The 21,090-nt window shown below is 44.5% G+C and overlaps 1 protein-coding gene across 2 annotated transcripts in view; it reads left to right on the forward strand.

The window, feature by feature from the left end:
- LOC145404120 (uncharacterized) overlaps window positions 1-21,090 on the forward strand; it is a 213,095-nt gene that overhangs the window by 129,255 nt on the left and 62,750 nt on the right. Inside the window, exon 8 of one of the 2 annotated variants that reach the window (XM_080275742.1) lies at window positions 19,233-19,367. The exons of the other annotated variant lie outside the window; for it this stretch is intronic. Within the exon in view, the coding sequence (XP_080131868.1) occupies window positions 19,233-19,367 (135 nt within the window). The remainder of the gene's footprint in view (window positions 1-19,232; window positions 19,368-21,090) is intronic. 2 annotated transcript variants of the gene reach the window in all.

A 21,090-nucleotide genomic window follows, 5' to 3' on the forward strand; every position in this document is an offset into this window, starting at 1 on the left:
TTCCATCTGCCACAATCTCAGCCACCCTTTCCTCCTCTACATTTAACAATCTTTCAAAATACTCTGCCCATCTCTTCCTTACTGCATCCATCTCAATTAACATCCTTCCATCCTCTGCTTTTACTCGTTCTTCCTTCCCAGACTCACCCTTTCGCACCCTTTTCACCTCCTTCCAAAACATTTTCTTATTCTGTTGAAAATTCTCTGTCAGCCGCCTACCCCACGTCTCATCTGCTGCCACTTTAGCATCACGCACAGCCCTTCTCTCCCTATTCCTCTTTTCCTTATACCTTTCATATGACATCTCATCCTTCCTCTGCAGCCACACTTCATATGCACATCTCTTCTCAGCCACAGCCATACTTACTTTCTTGCACCACCATTCTCTTCCTTTTCTTACACCACCACCAACACGTCTCACACCACACACCTCTTCTGCATGCCTCACCACAGCACTCTTAAACAACTGCCATTCCTCCTCCACGCTGCCATTTTCCCGATCTTTCACTGCGTTCCACTCATCTTTCAATTTCTCCTGATACTCTATCTTTTTCTCTCTTTTATGCAACTCACTCACTTTCAAAACCTCCCTGCCACACCTAACCCTCCTAGCTCTCACCCATCTCTTACCTACTCTCAACTTTCCCTCTAACAGGTAGTGCTCTGACATACCTCCACCCTCCCCTCTCAGAACTCTCACATCCAACAATCTTCCTATTACATTCCTAGACACAACCACATAGTCCATCAAAGCTCTATCAACAATAGAGAGGTAAGGTTTAGGTGGGGGGGGGGTTTGAGGGGGTCATGGGATGCATCCCCCCATTTCTATGTATATTCTATGTATATTTCAATGAGGCATTCTGATATGTGAAATTTTGGATTACAAAAGTTTTTTTTTTGGTCTCTATACCTTTTGTAGAGTGAAGACTAACTGTATATATATATATATATATATATATATACTGTATATATATATATATATATATATATATATATATATATATATATATATATATATCGTTTCGTTTCGTTTTTAAAGGCTCCAACATGCTTGCATGTGTCAGTCTTGGTCACCTAATGGCGGCTGTCCATGCTGCACGATCCATTGCAGCCTTCCTGTTCAGTCCCTTAACCCTGAGGTCACACTTAATGACCCCGTCCTATGTCTTTCTCGGTCTACCCCTCATAACCCCACCCCCAATATTAACACTTCTCACCTTCTTCACCCAATTACCATCCCCCATCCTCTCCACATGTCCAAACCATCTCAATCTACCTCGCCTCATCACAACACCAATACACTCCAGTCCCATCCTACCTCTCAACTCTTCCATCGTGAACGCAGCTCCCCCAGACCTTGGACGCAGGGACGCACTACACATCCACCTAATCATTGTCATTTCTGTACGTCTGAGCCAGCGAATATCCTCCTCCTTCACTGCCCAGGTCTCACTACCATACAGCATTACACTCCTAACACATGCTGCATACAAAGACCCCTTAGCACGTAGGGAGAGTCCTCTCAATGTCAGGAGAGGCAAGAGCTCCCTGAACTTCTTCCAACCACTTCTCACCCTATCCACAGAGATGGCTCCAGCCCCTCCTCCAGCACACAACATGTCTCCCAAATAACAAAACTCTTCCACGCACTCAAGAGATTCACCAGCAAGTTCAATTCTTTCACGTCTGACAATCTCCACCTGCTCTCCCCGACACGCCGTACACATAAAATCAGCATTATCTCGCAGTCTACCTCCGATACCACTACATCTCTTATGCACCCATTTATCACAAACACCACACAAGATGGAATTACTTCCCACGTCCTTGTGGCAAACTGCACATGGCCACTCTTCCTCATCTCTGACAGTACCGCCACCAATCATAGATATCATCACTTTTGTTTTATCTGCATTTACCCTTAAGCCCTTGTGCCCCGTTCCATCTCTCCACTTCCTAAACCTTTCCTCTGCCTCCCTTTCGTTCTCTGCAATCAACACGAAATCATCAGCATACAACTACGCCCACGGGAGTCCGTTTCTAAAGTCACGTGAAAGGGCTTCAAGTATGATGATAAACAACATGGGACTCAAAACTGACCCCTGATGCACACCAACATTCACAGAAAACCCATCACTCAAATCTCCATTCACTCTTACCTGGGTGTGAGCACCCACATACATAGCCATAACCACCCTAACCAGCCACTCCTCCAAGCCAAGCTTTCTCATTGCCCACTTCACCACCTCTCTAGGGACTCTGTCAAAGGCCTTTTCCAAATCAACAAAAACAAAATAAAGATCCCTTCTCTATCTATCTATCTATCTATTGCCAGACGCCTCAATCCCGTTTGGGGTGGCCACAAACAAATCGCCTCCAAGTCGCCCTGTCCCCCGCCATTTCACTCCCCTGCTCCCAACTCACACCCCCTTCTCTCATATACCTCTCCACCCCATCCCTCCATCTCATCCTCGGCCTCCCCCTCCCTCTTTCCCCCTCCACCTCACTCACATACACTCTCTTCGTCAGTCTTTCACCCTCCATCCTCTCCACATGGCCAAACCACCTCAGTGTGTTCCTCATAACGTTTCCTATCACATCCACATCAACACCACAATGCTCCTTTATATCCTCATTCGTCAGCCTGTCTCTCCATGTGACTCCACAGGCTCCTCTTAAATAACTCATTTCCACTGCTCTCACTCTTGACTTGTGTCCTTCCAACAACGTCCAAGCTTCACATCCGTACGTTAGAGTTGGTATCACAATACTGTCATGTAGTAACTTTTTCACTTCCATGCTCACTTCCCTGTTTCTTATCACTGCAACCTTTCTTCCCTGCTGTACCCTTTCAAGCACTTCGCCCTCCAAACCTCTATCCTTACTCATCACACTACCCAAGTACTTAAACGTACTCACATTTTCCAATTCCTCACCATCCAACCTCGCTGTACATTCACTGACTTCACCTCTCTCAAAGACCATCACTTTACTCTTCCCTACATTCACCTTTAGATTCCGTTTCTTACACACTCTCTCAAACTCATCCACCAAGCCTTGCAGCTCCCCTTCGTCTTCACTCAACAACACAGTATCATCTGCAAACAACAGTACAGGGAGTTTCCAAACACTATCCTCTCTCACCAGGGCCACTCCAACATCCACTACCCTACCTTGTACCTCTTTTATTACCCCATCCATGTACAGATTGAACAACCATGGAGACATGACACATCCCTGTTTCTAACCAACTTTCAAAGAGAAAAATTCACTTAGTTCACCATCCACACGCACTGCAGCCTTCGCACCATCGTACATACTCTTCACAGCATGCAACAACTTCCCATCTACTCCATATATTCTTAACACTTTCCACAATCCTCGTCTATCCACCCTGTCATATGCTTTCTCCAAATCCATGAAAGCCGCATACAACTTCTTTCACTTCTCTAGAAACTTTTCCACTAAAGATCTGAGAATGAATATCTGATCTACACAACCTCTTCCCTTCCCAAAGCCTCCCTGTTCTTTTCCAACTAATTTCTCTGTTCTTTCTCTAACTCTGTCAATAAGTATCCTACCATACACTTTTCCTATTATACTAAGAAGACAAATGCCCCTATGATTACCACACACTTCTTTTTCCCCTTTTCCTTTGTACAAGGGAATAATTATACCTGACCTCCAATCCTCCGGGACTCTGCCTTCCTCCCAGGCCAATCTGCACATCTTCCACATCTATTCTACTACTATCTCTCCCCCATGCTTCAGCATTTCACCACACACTCCATCAATTCCTGGGGCTTTCCCTGATTTAACTTTCTTCATTGCTTCCACAACTTCTATCCTACTGATTTCTTCCTGTCTTCTCACCTCCCTCCTTCTCCCAGCCATTCCCCAGCCACTTATACTCGCATTACTTCCATCCTCCACGTTCAACAATTCCTTAAAGTGTTCTCTCCATCTGCTCACTTTTTCTCCCTTCTCCACTAGTAATCTACCATTTTTATCTTTCACTCCCCTGCTAACTTCACTTCCACCCTGTCTTACTCTTTTCACCTCTCTCCAAAACATTTTCTTACAGTCCCTCCACTTTACACTCAAATTCCTTCCAAATTCTTCATCCACTCTCTTCTTACTCTCTCTTACTAATCTTTTCACCTCTCTCTTTCTTTCTACATATAACTCTCTCTTCCGCCTCTCAACGTCTTCCACGCCCCTATTCCTCATCCATTCATTGTATGCTTTCTTCTTTTGTGCCACAGCCTGTTTCACCTCTTCAGTCCACCACGCTGTTCCTTGCACCCCCCTCCGTCTTCTCTTCCTTCCACACACCACATCACATGCTGCACATATTTCTTCTGTAAATATTCTACACACACCTTCCACGTCCCCCATCTGCTCCAATTCATATTTGCCCAATCGTTCCTCCACTTCTCTCTTATACTCTGCCTTTTTCTCATCCTCTTGTAACCTTTCCACTCACCTTGCAACTACTCCTTGCTCTCGTCTTTCCCTTCTTCTAATCCTCCATCTTACTTGAACTTTAATTCTGGCCACCACCAAGTAGTGGTCAGAAAGTCCACTCCCCGAACCTCTATAAACTCTTGCATCCAATATACATCTTCGCATCCTTTCATCCACACACACATAATCAATCATTGCCTTCCTTTCATTCAGTTCACCACCCACCCTTCTCATCACTCGCCATGTATACCTGTGGATCATTTTATGCCTGAAGAGGGTATTGGCTGTCACCAACCCCCTCCCAGCACAAATGTCCACTAACGCACTCCTATTCTCATCTATCTCAGCAGGCACACCCCACTCACCAACTATTCCATCCACCTTCACATTCCCAACTTTACCATTCATATCACCAATCAAAAACACTCTCTCATTCCTTCCAAACTTTTCCATGCACACTTCTACATTTGTCCAGAACTCTTCTCTCACTCTTCTAGCACGATCTTGCGTTGGCGCATACACACACACAATCGCCCACATTTGTATTCCAACTTTCAACTTTACCCACACAATCCTTGATCCAACTGATCCATACTGTCTTATGCTCCTCTTCCATCTTTTACTCACAACTATACAAACTCCTTCCTTTGCCCTCTCATTCTCACCTACTCCTGCATATATACCCCATCCATACTCCCATTCTCTCACACTTTCTCCTCTCCATTTTGTTTCAGTTATTCCACATACATCCACTTTCGCATCCTCAAGCACCTGAACAATCTCTCTCTCTTTCACCTCATCATTTGCTCCCCTTACATTCCAAGTTCCAATTGCAATGTTCTTTGTCCGGTCCTTGGTCGTCAACGTTTGGTCAGTCCTTGTCCGAGGCTTATTGTTTGTTTTTTTAGTTAGTTGTTTTCTGGGGAGGGGCACTAACCCTCCGCCAACCCTTTTAGTCGCCTTTTACGACAAGCAGGGATACTGGGGGAGTATTCTTGAAAAACCCCCCTACCCCCAGGGTAGGTCGAACAATGAATACGGCATCAGTGGTCCCCCTACCTGGCATAAACCCAACATTCACTCTTTCTCTAATCATACCTTCTAAAACTCTCTCCATTACCTTCATTATCGATCTAAAAATTATACCTCTATATTTTCCTCTTTCCAGGGCATCACCCTTCCCTTTATACACATTTACAATTACACTCTTCAGCCAATCATCTGGGACAACACACTCATAAATAATCCTATTTATCAGGTCATTGACTACCTTCACCCCTATAGCGCCTGAGGCCTTCAACATTTCGGCAGTCAACCCAGACACACCTGCTGCCTTCCCCACCTTCATCCTGCTTAGTGCCTCACTCACAGTAGCAGGATCAATCAAAGGCCAAGGGCCAGACACTGGATCTGCTGGCTCCAAACCTTCCCTGTCCCAGTCAAACTCCTTATTCAACAACCGATTATAATGCTCTCTCCATGCATCCTTAATATCCTCACTGTTCACCGCTACCCTTCCTTCATCATTCTTCACACACTGCTCACCTATAATATCTCGATTATCCCTCTTCACCTGACCTGCCACCCTAAATATCATATTTTTCCTTTCCCCATGATTTAGGTTATCAAGTAAAAGTCTCTGTGACTCAGACTTTTCCCTGTATACCTCTCTTCTAGCCCTATGCTTGGTAGCCAAATATTCCTCTTTGCTGCCACCCTTCTTCCATTCCCGGAAAAGCCTTCTTTTCTCATTAACTGCAGCTTCTACACCCTCATCCTTCCACCAAGTTACTTTATGTCTTGGTGGTCCTCTTGTCAAACTGCATGATACATGAGTGACGCTCAAGAGATTGTTCTTGAGGACTCTGTACTGTTCATTAACGCCTTTGTCCACGGCTCCCTGTTCAGTCACCGCTCTCCTCATCTCGCTATAGAAGGCATCCCTTACTACTTGGTTTTTCAGCTTCCATATTTTCCTCCCAGGTACATAAGTCTTCTTTTTCATCACCCGTTCTTTAAGCACCATATCACAAATCAGTAGTTTGTGCTGCTGCACTCACTCCTCACTTCCTATAACTTTAACATCCCTCACTAACCTCTTATCGGCCCTCCTAACCAGAAAATAATCTATCTGACTGCTATTTCCCCCAGACTCCTATGTAATTAACCTAGTGTCTCTTTTTCTAAAATATGTGTTGCAGACAGTCATGTCCGTTGCCAACACAAACTCGAGTATCCTTTCTTCTTCTGCATTTCTCATACCATACGCACATCCCCCATGCACTCCTTCATAATCTTGTGCTGCTTCACTTACATGACCATTTAAGTCCCCTCCCAAAACCACTATCTCATCATCCCGCATACCACCCACTACATGTATTAAATCATCCCAAAAGCTATCTTTCTCTGCTTCATCCAATCCTGCCTGTGGAGCATATGCTGATATAATCGCAGCTATCCTTCTACCGAACAGAATTTTCACTACCAATGTCCTGTCGCCTACTCTCATAACATTCATAACATATTCAACCCATTTCTCCGCAACCATCACACCAACACCTCCATATCCGTCTGCCCCCCCTTGCCAAAACAACTTATAGCAACAGTCCTTCCCAACAATCTTTCTGGCTGATCCTCCCCTGCACTGGACTTCCTGCAAACACGCCACATCCACCCACCTCCTATTGAATGCCTCAACGACTTCCCCCGCTCTTCCCCTCAAACTTCCCACATTCCATGAACCCACCCTCATCCATCTGGGTGATTTACTTCTTCTCAGGCTTGCTTTGAAACTTTTTCTTGTGTTTTGTCATATTCAGTATTGATAAAGGGGGATAGACATACCACAGGCCCCACTTACTGCACAGTCCCAGGTCCAGGCAGTGGATCTGGGACCCCTTGCCCACCAGCTTACCAGTGGCTGTGGTAGTGGCCTCGGGGCACCCTGCCAGGACAGCTGCAGGGACACCCTCCAAGCGTGCCTTGGCACTGCAACTATCCCGCCATTATACACCCACTGATAGGGCGGCCTCCTGGGGCGCTACTCCCAGGTTCGGGCCCCTCTCTATTGGGCGGAAGCGGCAGCCTGGGAACTGCAATGCCCTGTACCCTCTAGCACAGGCCTGAGCCCCATCTCACCCTGGACCCATGATCTATGCCGGCAGAACCCCTGTCACGCCTCCCCCCAGAAGCCCGCCACTAGGTAGCGGGGGCAAAGTTTTCTGGCCGCATGCCCTTGCTGGCACCAACCCCTGTAACGTAGTGGGATACGTTGTGTGAAATGTAAAGTGCATGTGGTGTAGTGCATAGGATAGTTAGAGGAAATGTTTGGGAGAGTATGCTGGTCTACTCTTCATGTTACTATCACACTGAAAAGGTCAGCAAAGGGGGATGGTTAGATAGGTAATGGAACAGGAGCTCCAGCTCTCCCCATCACCAGCTGTTTGAGTATCGACTACCGGACTGGCCTATCCCGACCGAAGTCAGGACGATTCAGCCAATGTATCTCTACCAAGTGGCTTAGACTGTCAGGTAGAGATTGTATGTATTGTGAGAAGTGGTTGTAAGTGTAATTGTAATGTTGGAGTGGCTTTGGATGTGTGTAGTCTGTGAACCAAGTGTAATCGGCCCCCGCAAGCCGACTGGGTGCAAGCATACTTTATAGTAAGCGACACTGGTTCAACCACAGCACCCCTTGTGTCTGCCAATGCAGTACGTGGCTGAGTGAACACTCCCAAAGTTTATTACCCTGGCGGGGCGCGAACCCTGGCTCACACGTGTACGAAATGCACATTCTACCGCTGTACCACTGAGGCTCCATATATATATATATATATATATATATATATACACACCACATACTGTATATATATATATTGTGGTAGGTGGTGGCGACCATCATCCACTCACTTGATGTAGTGCTGCCTACTGCTTCCTTAGCCTTTATCATTCTTTTTCAGTGCCTCTCCTCCTCTCTTTCTATTTCTTCCATCTTTCCTGTCACTTCTTATTGCTTTTCTTTCCTTTACAGGTGGCATTACATTGAGTGACAAGCCAAATGGTTTCCTGTAAGGCAAGAAATCCATTTACAACGCTGGGTGGTAACCATATAACCAAACCATACGTGCTCCCTATGTGTCAACAAGTGGGTTTGTGGAGGGTTAGTGCCCCTCCCTGTAAAACAAATAACTCAGAGTCAAATGGCCACCCCTTACGGGATTATAGCGTCTGGCAATAGATAGATAGATATTTATATATATATATATACAGTAAAACCTCGATATAATGGACTTCAATAGACCGGAATTCGCTTTAATTGGACTTGAGGAGCTACTGAACTATATTCCTATACAGTATATTGGAAAAAGTCCGATAAAGGCAGAAGCAGTCCGGACTGCTTGACTACCTCAGCAATGTTCACCACAGTAAGGTAAAGAAAAGACATGTTTATGAGTGTACAGTACAGAATTATTATATATATTATGCCATTTGATTAATGTATTGATGTTATAACACAGTACAGTACTGCGGTGGTAGTCAAAACAGTTTAAAAACCATTCATATGATCTGGTCTAATGTCTGATATATCGGAAAAAGTCCAGGTTAGCTGGGGAAGTCCAGATGTCGCTTTTATCGGAATTTCGCATTTTTTGGAATGGTTTAGGCTCCAATTAGCATATATTTCTTCAGTGAATATCCTGCACACACCTTCCACGTCCCCCATCTGGTCCAATTCATATTTGGCCAATCGTTCCTCCACTTCTCTCCTATATTCTGCCTTTTTCTCATCCTTTTGTAACCTTTCCACTGTCCTTGCAAATACTCCTTCTTCCCAGCCTTCCCTTCTTCTATTTCTCCATCTCATTTGGATCTTGATTCTGGCCACTACCAAGTAGTGGTCAGAATGTCCACTCCCCCAACCTCTATAAGCTCTAGCATCCAGTACACATCTTCGCATCCTTTCATCCACACGCACATAATCAGTCATTGCCTTCCTTTCATTCAGTTCGCCACCCACCCTTCTCATCACTCGCCATGTATACCTGTGGATCATTTTATGCCTGAAGAGGGTATTGGCTATCACCAACCCCCTCCCAGCACAAATGTCCACTAACGGACTGCCATTCTCATCTATCTCAGCAGGCACACCCCACTCACCAACTATTCCATCCACCTTCACATTCCCAACTTTACCATTCATATCACCGATCAAGAACACTCTCTCATTCCTTCCAAACTTTTCCATGCACACTTCCACATTTGTCCAGAACTACACGTAATTACAATTATTGATCTCTTTCCTTGGGTCAGTTATACTTTGTCCCAAAGGGGAAAACAATAGATTTCACACTAAACCCATTGTTCTCCATGAGCTTATGGCAGCATATGGATACTGTAATAGTGCGAGGGAGTGAGTCATCTGGGATCACCGCCATAAACAGGAAACAATCATGGCTTGCATAGTGAAGTCAAATCGTTGTCCTTCGTGACACTGGCCTTAATCTGCGTGCCATGGGCTTCTGCTTAAATGCCATGTCTCAGCAGCCTGAACTTGTTTACACTACAGCGTACAGTAGTGATCAAATCTAATAAGACACTTGCTGAAACTGGAATATGACTGACCATGGTGTACTGTATTTTTCTGTATGTTAGATGCTGCATTGTGTAAGACAGGCTATAATTTTAGAAGAGTAAGTCAGTGTTCCCCCCCCCCCACCCCCAGCTAGTACCCACCAAAAGCATAGCTCGATATAGTCATATTTACACACATGAACACTTGGCTTTCAGTATCTTTTTTTTTTTTTTTTTTTTTTTTTTTTTTTTTTTTAATGCGAGGAAGAAGGAACCAAAGGCCATGAGCCCGCAGTAACAGTTCCCTCCAAGAGAAAAACAAAATACAATATAGAGCCAAATTCAAGATCTACAGTCAGTACTGTTCATCAGTGAATATTTTCATTATTTCTAAGTTAAAACTGAAACATTGAAAATCCACTTCAGTCATACATATAAAAACTAGAAATTACTACTGTCCACTGTTTTTCAGCTTCTTTACTGAGTTTGAACCAGGTGAGTTATTTACACAGATGCACAGTTGCTTTTCAGTATCTATACTCAGTACTGTTCATCAGTCAATATTTTCATTATTTCTAAGTTAAAACTGAAATATTGAAAATCCACACCATAGTCATACATATAAACACTAGAGATTACTGCTGTCCACTGTTTTTCAGCTTCTTTACTTAGTTTAAACCAGGTAAGTTTGTAAATACATATTCATTTGAAGTACCTCTGTTTAATACATCAGTCTGCTATATACGGTATAAGTTTTCCACAGTCTTTCTGTCATTGGACTGCATACTTAACCAGTGCATAGCAGGGCATGACTGTACGGTACACAGGAGTGCAGTAATCCTGAATAATACAAGTCAACCAAGCACAATAAATATATGAAAACACGAATAACAATAAGTGAACTTACATTTTCACCTAAATTACTTACATCAACATCTAAAATTGTCATATACTGTAAGAGCTGAATTTTCTAACCCAGAGTTTGTCATCATCATTAACCTCTTTCATTTTGTCATTTTGTTTCATTTTTAAAGGCTCCAACATTCTTGCATGCATCAGCCATGGTCACTTATTGGCTGCTTTCCATGCTGGTCAGTCTCTGGCAGCCTCCCTGTTCAGCCCCATATCCCTGAGGCTACTCACTATGACCTTGTCCCAGGTCTTTTTCGGTCTCCCTCTCGTAACCCTACCCTTAACCTTAACACTTCACACCTACCCTTAACGTTAACACTTCACACTTTCTATATGCAGTTGTCATCCCCCGTCTCCTCCACATGCCCAAACCATCTTAATCTTCCTCTCCTCGTTGCAACACCAGCACACTCCAGTCCCATTCTACTTCTTAACTCTTCCATTGTAAATCTAGCCAACCTAGGCCTCACATTTAAAGATGCATTGCACATCTACCTAATCATTGTCATTTCTGTACATTTGAGCCTGTGATTATCATTTTCCTTTACTGCCCAGGCCTCACTACTGTACAGCATGACACTCCTAACTCGTGCCACATACAAAGATCCCTCAGCATGGAGGGAGAACCCTCTGAATGTCAGAAGAGGTAATAGCTCTCAGAACTTCTTCCAGCCACTCCTCACTCTAGTCACAGAGCTTGCTGCAGTCCCACCTCCAGTCATAACACGTCTTTAGAGGTTTTATCACTTTCTGAAAAAAGGTCCTAGCCACATTGTAAACACACCCAGCTCATTTTTTCAGACTGACTGCTACTCTTGTTTACATTAAGTTTCCACACCACATTACGTTGACCATTCTTTTTACTTTTTCCATGGGAATTAATGCTTCTCGTGTTCTTAGCAATTTTACCGTGAGGAGTTAATGCTTCTCGTGTTCTTAACACTTTTACTGTGAGGAGGAATTTGAGTGTAAAGTGGAGGGAATGTAAGAAAATGTTCTGGGAAAAGGTAAAGAGAGTTAAACAGGGTGGCAATGAAGTTAGTCGGGGAGTGAAAAATAAAAATAGTTGATTACTAGTGGAGAAAGGAGCAAAAATGAGCAGATGTAGGAGGAGGCCGTAGCACGGGCTGAACAGGGTAGTACTCCCGAGGGGAATGGGAATGCTGGTGATAGGGAGAGCTGGAGCTCCTGTTTCATTAGCTAACTAACCATCCCCCTTTGCTGACCTTTTCAGTGTGACAGTAACATGGAGAGTAGACCAGCATACTCTCCCAAACATTGCCTCTAACTATCTATGCACTACACCACATGCACTTTACATTTCACACAACGTATTCCACTATGTTACAGGGGTTGGCACCAGTAAGGGCATGCGGCCAGAAAACTTTGCCCCCGCTACCTAGTGGTGGACTTCTGGGGGGAGGCGTGGCGGGGGTTCCGCCAGCATAGATCGTGGGTCCAGGGCGAGATGGGGCTCAGGCCAGTGCTAGAGGGTACAGGGCATTGCGGTTCCCAGGCTGCCGCTTCCGCCCAATAGAGAGGGGCCCGAACCTGGGAGTAGCGCCCCAGGAGGCTGCCCTATCAGTGGGTGTATACTGGCAGGATAGTTGCAGTGCCAAGGCGCGCATGGAGGGTGTCCCTGCAGCTGTCCTGGCAGGGTGCCCCGAGGCCACTGCCACAGCCACTGGTAAGCTGGTGGGCTAGGGGTCCCAGATCCATTGCCTGGACCTGGGACTGTGCAGTGAGTGGGTCCTGTGCTATGTCTGTCCCCCTTTATTAACCTGCCCCGTCCCGACCACTTTTTGACCACTGGTACCCCCCAATCCCGACCATTTTTCGACCCTTTTTTTTTTTGGCTAAAACTTTCGCTTTTGGTGAGAAACATCGAAAATTCATAGAGAAATCGCTCACCTGAGGTTTAAAATACTCATTACAGGTAGGAGAGCCTCCTTACCTTACTGGGTTTTCTATCAGGCTGGCACCAAAGAAAACGAGTTCTATGGGAGGATAACTATTTCACACCACTCATAAACGGTATTTATTTATTTATTGTTACGAATTTATATGTAGTACAAGAGTATATTGGTTTTCAAGCAGTAATATAGGCATTATAAGCATTGTTTCACTCACTAATACCTGACCTTTTTTTGCCACATTACCTGCTCATCATTTCTAACTGTTTCTTCCTCTAATGCTATGTAAAGTTTGTCCTCCACATTGTCATTGATTGGGGAATCACTCTGGCCCTGAATTTCGTACCGTGGCATGACATGGCTATACTGGCCAGGTCACTGATAACAGGTGAATTGCTGAGACAATGGCATGCAGGGGGGGAGAGGAGGTCATGCTGGGTAAGGCATTGTCTCTGCCTGGCATCTTGTTGAGGAAGGTGTCACGTGTATACGTACCAAAAATGACTCGCGAAAATTGAAAATTGTGGAAATTATGAACCTTGCAATTGCAGGACGTTGAAGTACGTCCCCAGGATTAGCTGTGACAAAACGTGAGGACGTGGAAGTACGTCCCCGGGACGCCGCGGGTTAATACCGAAGATGACAAAACAAAATTAGTTTCAAAGCAAGCCTGAGGACAATCACCCATGGGGATGAGGGTGGGTTCATGGAATGTGGGAAGTTTGAGGGGAAGAGCAGGGGAAGTCGTTGAGGCATTCAGTAGGAGGTGGGTGGATGTGGCGTGTTTGCAGAAAGCCTGGTACAGGGGTGGATCAGCCAGAAAGATTGTTGGGAAGGACTGTTGCTATAAGTTGTTTTCGCAGGGGGGGACAGACGGATATGGAGGTGTTGGTGTGATGGTTGAGGAGAAATGGGTGGAATATGTTATGAATGTTTTGAGAGTAAGGGATAGGATATTGGTAGTGAAAATTCTGTTGGGTAGAAAGGTAGCTGTGATTATATCGGCATATGCACCACAGGCAGGATTGGATGAAACAGAGAAAGATAGATTTTGGTATGATTTAATACTGACTTTGACAGCACCGCCACCAACCCTAGATATCATCACTTTTGTTTTATCTGCATTTACCCTTAAACCCTTGTGCCCCATACCATCTCTCCACTTCCTAAACCTTTCCTCCGCCTCCCTTTTGTTCTCTGCAATCAACACTAAATCATCATCATACAACAACTCCCACGGGAGTCCGTTTCTAAAGTCACGTGAAAGGGCTTCAAGTACCATGATAAACAACATGGGACTCAAGACTGACCCCTGATGCACACCAACATTCACGAAAAACTCATCACTCAAATCTCCGTTCACTCTTACCTGGGTGTGAGCACCCACATACATAGCCATAACCACCCTAACCAGCCACTCCTCCAAGCCAAGCTTTCTCATTGCCCACTTCACCACCTCTCTAGGGACTCTGTCAAAGGCCTTTTCCAAATCAACAAAAACAAAATAAAGATCCCTTCTCCTACCAATATATTTTTCCTGAAGCTGTCGAACAGTGAATATAGCATCAGTGGTCCCCCTACCTGGCATAAACCCAAACTGCATCTCATCAATATTCACTCTTTCTCTAATCATACCTTCTAAAACTCAATCCATTACCTTCATTATCTGACCTAAAAGCTTTATACGTCTATAATTTCCTCTTTCCAGGGCATCACCCTTCCCTTTATACACATTTACAATTACACTCTTCAGCCAATCATCTGGGACAACACACTCATAAATAATCCTATTTATCGGGTCAGTGACTAAACTCACCTCTATATCGCCTGAGGCCTTCAGCATTTCGGCAGTCAACCCAGACACACCTGCTGCCTTCCCCACCCTCATCCTGCCTATTGCCTCACTCACAGTAGCAGTATCAATCAAAGGCCAAGGGCCAGACACTGGATCTGCTGGCTCCAAACCTTCCCTGTCCCAGTCAAACTCCTCATTCAACAACTGGTTATAATGCTCTTTCCATGCATCTTTAATATCCTCACTGTTCGCCACTACCCTTCCTTCATCATTCGTCACACACTGCTCACCTATAATATCTCGATTATCCCTCTTCACTTGACCTGCCACCCTACATATCATATTTTTCCTTTCCCCATGATTTAGGTTATCAAGTAATAGTCTCTGTGACTCAGACTTTGCCCTGTATACCTCTCTTCTAGCCCTACGCTTGGCAGCCAAATATTCCTCTTTGCTGCCTCCCTTCTTCCATTCCCGGAAAAGCCTTCTTTTCTCCCTAACTGGAGCTTCTACACCCTCATCACACCACCAAGTTACTTTATGTCTTGGTGGTCCTCTTGTCCAACCGCATATTACATCAGTAACTCTCAAGAGATTGTTCTTGAGGGCTCTGTACTGTTCATTAACACCTCTGTTGACAGCTTTCTGTTCAGCCACCACTCTCCTCAACTCGCTATAGAAGGCATCCCTTACTACTGTACTTGGTTTTTCAGCTTCCATATTTTCCTCCTAGGTACATAAGTCCTCTTTTTCATCACTTGTTCTTTAAGCACCATATCACAAATCAATAGTTTGTGCTGCTGCACACACTCCTCACTTCCTATAACTTTAACATCCCTCACTAACCTCCTATCAGCCCTCCTAACCAGAAAATAATCTATCTGACTGCTCTTTCCCCCAGACCCATACATAATTAACCTACTGTCTCTTTTCCTAAAGTATGTGTTGCACACAATCATGTCCGTTGCCAACCCAAACTCGAGTATCCTTTCCCCTTCTGCATTCCTTAGACCATACGCACATCCCCCATGCACTCCTTCATAACCTTGTGCTGCTTCACCTACATGACCATTTAAGTCATGGGAAGTAATTCCATCTTGTGCGGTGTGTGTGTGATAAATGGGTGCATAAGAGATGTAATGGTATCAGAGATAGACTGTGAGATAATGCTGATTTTATGTGTACGGCGTGTCGGGGTGAGCAGGTGGAGATTGTCAGACGTGAAAGGATTGAACTTGCTGGTGAATCTCTTGAGTGTGTGGAAGAGTTTTGTTATTTGGGAGACATATTGTGTTCTGGAGGTGGGGCTGGAGCTAGCTCTGTGGCTAGGGTGAGAAGTGGTTGGAAGAAGTTCAGGGAGCTCTTGCCTCTCCTGACATTGAGAGGACTCTCCCTACGTGCTAAGGGGTCTTTGTATGCAGCATGTGTTAGGAGTGTAATGCTGTATGGTAGTGAGGCCTGGGCAGTGAAGGAGGAAGATATTCGCCGGCTCAGACGTACAGAAATGACAATGATTAGGTGGATGTGCAATGCGTCCCTGCATCCAAGGCCTGGAGGGGCTGGGTTTACGATGGAAGAGTTGAAGGGTAGGATGGGACTGGAGTGTATAGGTGTTGTGATGAGGAGAGGTAGATTGAGATGGTTTGGACATGTGGAGAGGATGGGGGATGATAATTGGATGAGGATGGTGAGAAGTGTTAATATTGAGGGTGGGGTTATGAGGGGTTGACCGAGAAAGACATGGGACGAGGTCATTAAGTGTGACCTCATGGTTAAGGGACTGAACAGGGAGGCCGCAATGGATCGTGCATCATGGAGAGCCGCCATTAGGTGACCAAGGCTGACACATGCAAGTATGTTGGAGCCTTTAAAAACAAAAACGTTGGAGAGAACACTTTAAGTAGTTGCTGAACATATAGAATGAAAGTATTGTGAGTATAAGTGGCTGGGGAATGGCTGGGAGAAGGAGGGATGTGAGAAGAGAGGAAGAAATCAGTAGGATGGAAGTGGTGGAAGCAGTGAAGAAAGTTAACATGGGGAAAGCCCCAGGAATTGATGGAGTGTGTGGTGAAATGCTGAAGCATGGGGGAGAGAGAGTGGTAGAATGGATGTGGAAGATGTGCAGATTGGCCTGGGAGGAAGGTAGAGTCCCAGAGGATTGGAAATCAGGTATGATTATTCCCTTGTACAAAGGAAAAGGGGAAAAAAAAGTGTGTGGTAATCATAAGGGCATTGTTATCTTAGTGTAATGGGAAAAGTATATGGTAGGATACTTATTGATAGAGTTTGGGAAATAACAGAGGATTTAGTTGGAGAAGAACAGGGAGGTGTTAGCAAGGGAAGAGGTTGTGTGGATCAGATATTCATTCTTAGATCTTTAGTGGAAAAGTTTCTAGATAAGGGAAAGAAGTTGTATGCGGCCTTCATGGATTTGGAGAAAGCATATGACAGGGTGGATAGACTAGGATTGTGGAAAGTGTTAAGAATATATGGAGTAGATGGGAAGTTGTTGAATGTTGTGAAGAGTATGTATGAGGGTGCTAAGGCTGCAGTGCATGTGGATAGTGAACTGAGTGAATTTTTCTACTTGAAGGTTGGATTGAAACAAGGATGTTTCATGTCTCCATGGTTGTTCAATCTGTATATGGATGGGGTTATAAAAGAGATACAAGGTAGGGCAGTGGATGTTGGAGTGGCCCTAATGAGAGAGGGCAGTGTTTGGAAACTCCCTGTACTGTTGTTTGCAGATGATACTGTGTTGTTAAGTGAAGACGAAGGGGAGCTGCAAGGCTTGGTGGATGAGTTTGGGAGAGTGTGTAAGAAACAGAATCTAAACGTGAATGTTGGGAGGAGTAAAGTTATGGTCTTCGAGAGAAGCGAGGTCAGTGAATGTACAGTGAGGGTGGATGAGGAGGAAATGGAAAATGTGAGTGCATTTAAATATTTGGGTAGTGTGATGAGTAAGGATGGAAGTTTGGAGGGTGAAGTGCTTGAAGGGATACAACAAGGTTGGTGGTTCCCTGAAAGCAGTGATAAGAAACAGGGAAGTGAGCATGGAAGTGAAAAAGTTACTACATGATGATATTGTGATACCAACACTAACTCATGGAAGTGAAGCTTGGACCTTGTTGGAGGGACAAAAGTCAAGAGTGAGAGGAGTGGAGATGAGTTATTTAAGAGGAGCCTGTGGAGTCACATGGAGAGACAGGCTGACAAATGAGGAAGTGAAGGAGCATTGTGGAGTGGATGTGGATGTGATAGGAAGTGTTAGGAGAGACACAATGAGGTGGTTTGGCCATGTGGAGAGGATGGAGATTGGGAGACTGATGAGGAGAGTGTATGTGAGTGAGGTGGAGGGGGGGGGGAGGCTAAGGATGAGATGGAGGGATGGAGTGGAGAGGTGTATGAGAGAGAGGGGTGTGAGCTGGGAGTAGGGCAATGAAATGGCAGGGGACAGGGCAATATGGAGGCAATTTGTTTGTGACCACCCCTTACGGGAGTAAGGCGTCTGGCAATAGATAGTTAGATAGATAAATGCACTTGCTGGGTGCTTAGGTATCATAACTTATTTGGTATAGAATCACATGGTCAGAGTTCAAGGGATGAAATGAGGAGTGAGAAGAAAATGCTTCTAACTACAACTGAGGCAAGCAGGTATTGAATATGCTTCATGTAGGTGAGCTTCGGTCACAGAACTCTAGCAATGAATGAGAAATGCACAATACAAGTTGTAAACAAATGCAGCCCTCTGGAAATCTGGCACCTAGATGCACCGACTGTTTTTCACCTGTGCAAGTGTGATATTATTGTATTTGTAAATGACAGAGGGAGAAATGAAATGCTTGTGTTATTGTAAGATCATTACTTGTACTTCCTTTTGTCTTGAATTATTAGTGTACTATGTTGAAGGTTTGTATGATTTAGTAGGTACCCATTGTTTTGGTGCTTTACAGGTAAATTGATAGTCCGTCTATCTCTGTCTATCTGTTCATGTGATAGGAAGATGCTTTAATCCTTGAAAAGCTGGCCGCAAACTAATCTCCCCCATACCAGCTTGTAGTCTGGCGTCAGGTTTCCCATTCTCCAACTCACACCAACCTTGTTCATATACTCTCTACCCTATATTTGGCCTCTCCCTCCCCATCTCCCTCTCCACCTCACTCACGTACTGATATACTTTTGTAGTCGTTCACTCACTGCCTCTTGTCCATCAGAACTTTGTGTCCTAGCATCTTTAAATTGACAGGCCATGTTGCTGGCTCAGTCTTTAATTTCTCTGAAAGTTACAGTTTTCCGGGCTTGCAGCCTTGATTCTTTCTCTTGATGTTAAAAAGAAAAAAAGTTGCTTGTTCCAGTGACTTACACAGACTGAAAGACACACATCACTCTCACAACACATATAGTACACTTTCACCATTTTTACATTGCCAGCCTGGGCAAATGTTGATTTTGGCAACACACTCCCTCTGAGGAGAAGGTCTGGGCTGCAGTTGAGTGAGATGGACTGTTAGAGTTTCTGTTATAGTATATGCTGGCAATGGTTTTGATATTTTTCCTTGTGGTATGCTCAGGAATGACTGGTGGTCTTCATGGAATACCTCTTAAGGACCCCAACAAGGTGGTATGGGAATGGCAGGAGGGTGCCATACCAAGTGGTGCCACTCATATGTCTTCATTAAGCAGTGCCACAGCAGGGTTGATGAGAAGTAAGTATCATTTTGTGATTATCTTGCTTGTTCCTTATGGAAATGTCTGGTATCAAATTCCGTAGGGGAGGGCTTTCTGCACATTCAGGCAAATTATATTACTACACTCAACCCTTGGCTGTCACGCCCAATTGGTCCTGCTATGGCTGCGCTATGGTACGAAACCGTGATAGCCGAATTGAAGAACTTATGGTACTAATTCTAACTGGTGCCATGACCTCAATATTTACCCCTTAGATACCCTTTTTGTACCACATATTGACATATAATAGTCTAAAACTGAGCATACCCCTCACAGTTGATTCATTGATGTTATATTTCTTCCCCACACTTCGCTTGGTCTCACCATTGTCTATAAGTTTCAATATTTCCAGTTTATCCGCATAGCTTAGGTTCTTCCTCTTCTTTATTTCCCTGCCAGGTGCCGCAGCATTATGACGGGCGAGGGTAGGGGGACGGGGTGGGGGTATGTTGGCCATGGTCATATCACAAAAAAGGTTATTGTTCAAGGTCTGAGGGCGCATACTTGAATGGCTTGGCAGGCGGAAGACTCGGTCGGGCGGCCAATCAGCGCTTGGCTGGCACTAATGTCACAAGCCCTATCACGGAGTGAATCTTTTATTGGCTGGGCAGAGCACCAAAGCCTGGCCTCTTTGAAATTTTCGAACATTTCTGGTGCACAATAGCAGGCATTTAGTGTGTGAGAAAGGTATTTAGGTGGATTTTTATATAGGCGTGATAGTCAGATACGCTATAGCGGAACCCGTGATAGCCGAGGGTTGAGTGTATGTTGAATCATTCCACCGGCTGAAATACTGCTTCTCCACATTATTTCCTGTCATTACATGGTAAAGGTTAGGGCAGTTGTGTTTCTGTGGCATGTCAGTGCTCATATGAAAGAGTGCTGAAACTATTGTAATTACTGTCCAAATTGAATCAAAATCATAGCTCCCTTTAATGCACCAAGATTTGAATCTGTGATATCAGCTAAGGACCTGGTTCTACAGAAGAACTTGCAACCAACTCCCTCATATAACTCAGATTTTTATTCACAGGAAGAACAAGACATGAGTATTTTACACTCTTCACCCCCTGTTCTCCCCCCCCCCCCCTTTTTTTTTTTTTTAACGAACAAGACATTGAAAGATTCTGTATTGTTCTTTCTTTGTGTTTCCTGCTTTGCGCAGTGTTAGTATCGTGACCGGTGGAGTAATTCTGATAGGTGTTGTTGTGCAAAGCTTAGCCTTCTGTTTTGCCATTTGTTTTTGGTTACTGTACTAGCAAATATCCTTACCCTTATCTGTAAGAGGTAGGGTAGCTTATCCCCACCTTCATGTGGTGCACAGTGTTAGTACATTTAGTGTCTATGCAAGTTGAAACAATGAGGAGCGTGCTAACATTACCTGTTTTTCTTTGTTTTCTTTTGTTCTTTTTTCTTTCTACTTTCTTATCTGTGTCCTTTATTTCTGGTGTCTGTTAATGTCAGCATTAGTGCCTTGAGATTATCCAGGCAGCTCAGTGGACCAGACAAGACTGATAACTCTCAATGCCAGGGATGCAGAAAGTCTGTTGCAGTCAGCCAAGGTGCTGAACTGTTTTCATTGTGGCAGTTGACATCACGTCACATGTGTAGGTCCTTGATGATGATTACAGTTTTATGTCAAAGAGGCAGGCTGGAATCTGATGGTACTGTGGTAGTTATGATATGGGTACTGCCTGAGCA

This window comes from Coenobita brevimanus, chromosome 62, assembly GCF_032717465.1.
Source record: "Coenobita brevimanus isolate Jiangsu-jjx chromosome 62, ASM3271746v2, whole genome shotgun sequence".
NCBI lineage: Eukaryota > Metazoa > Arthropoda > Malacostraca > Decapoda > Coenobitidae > Coenobita > Coenobita brevimanus.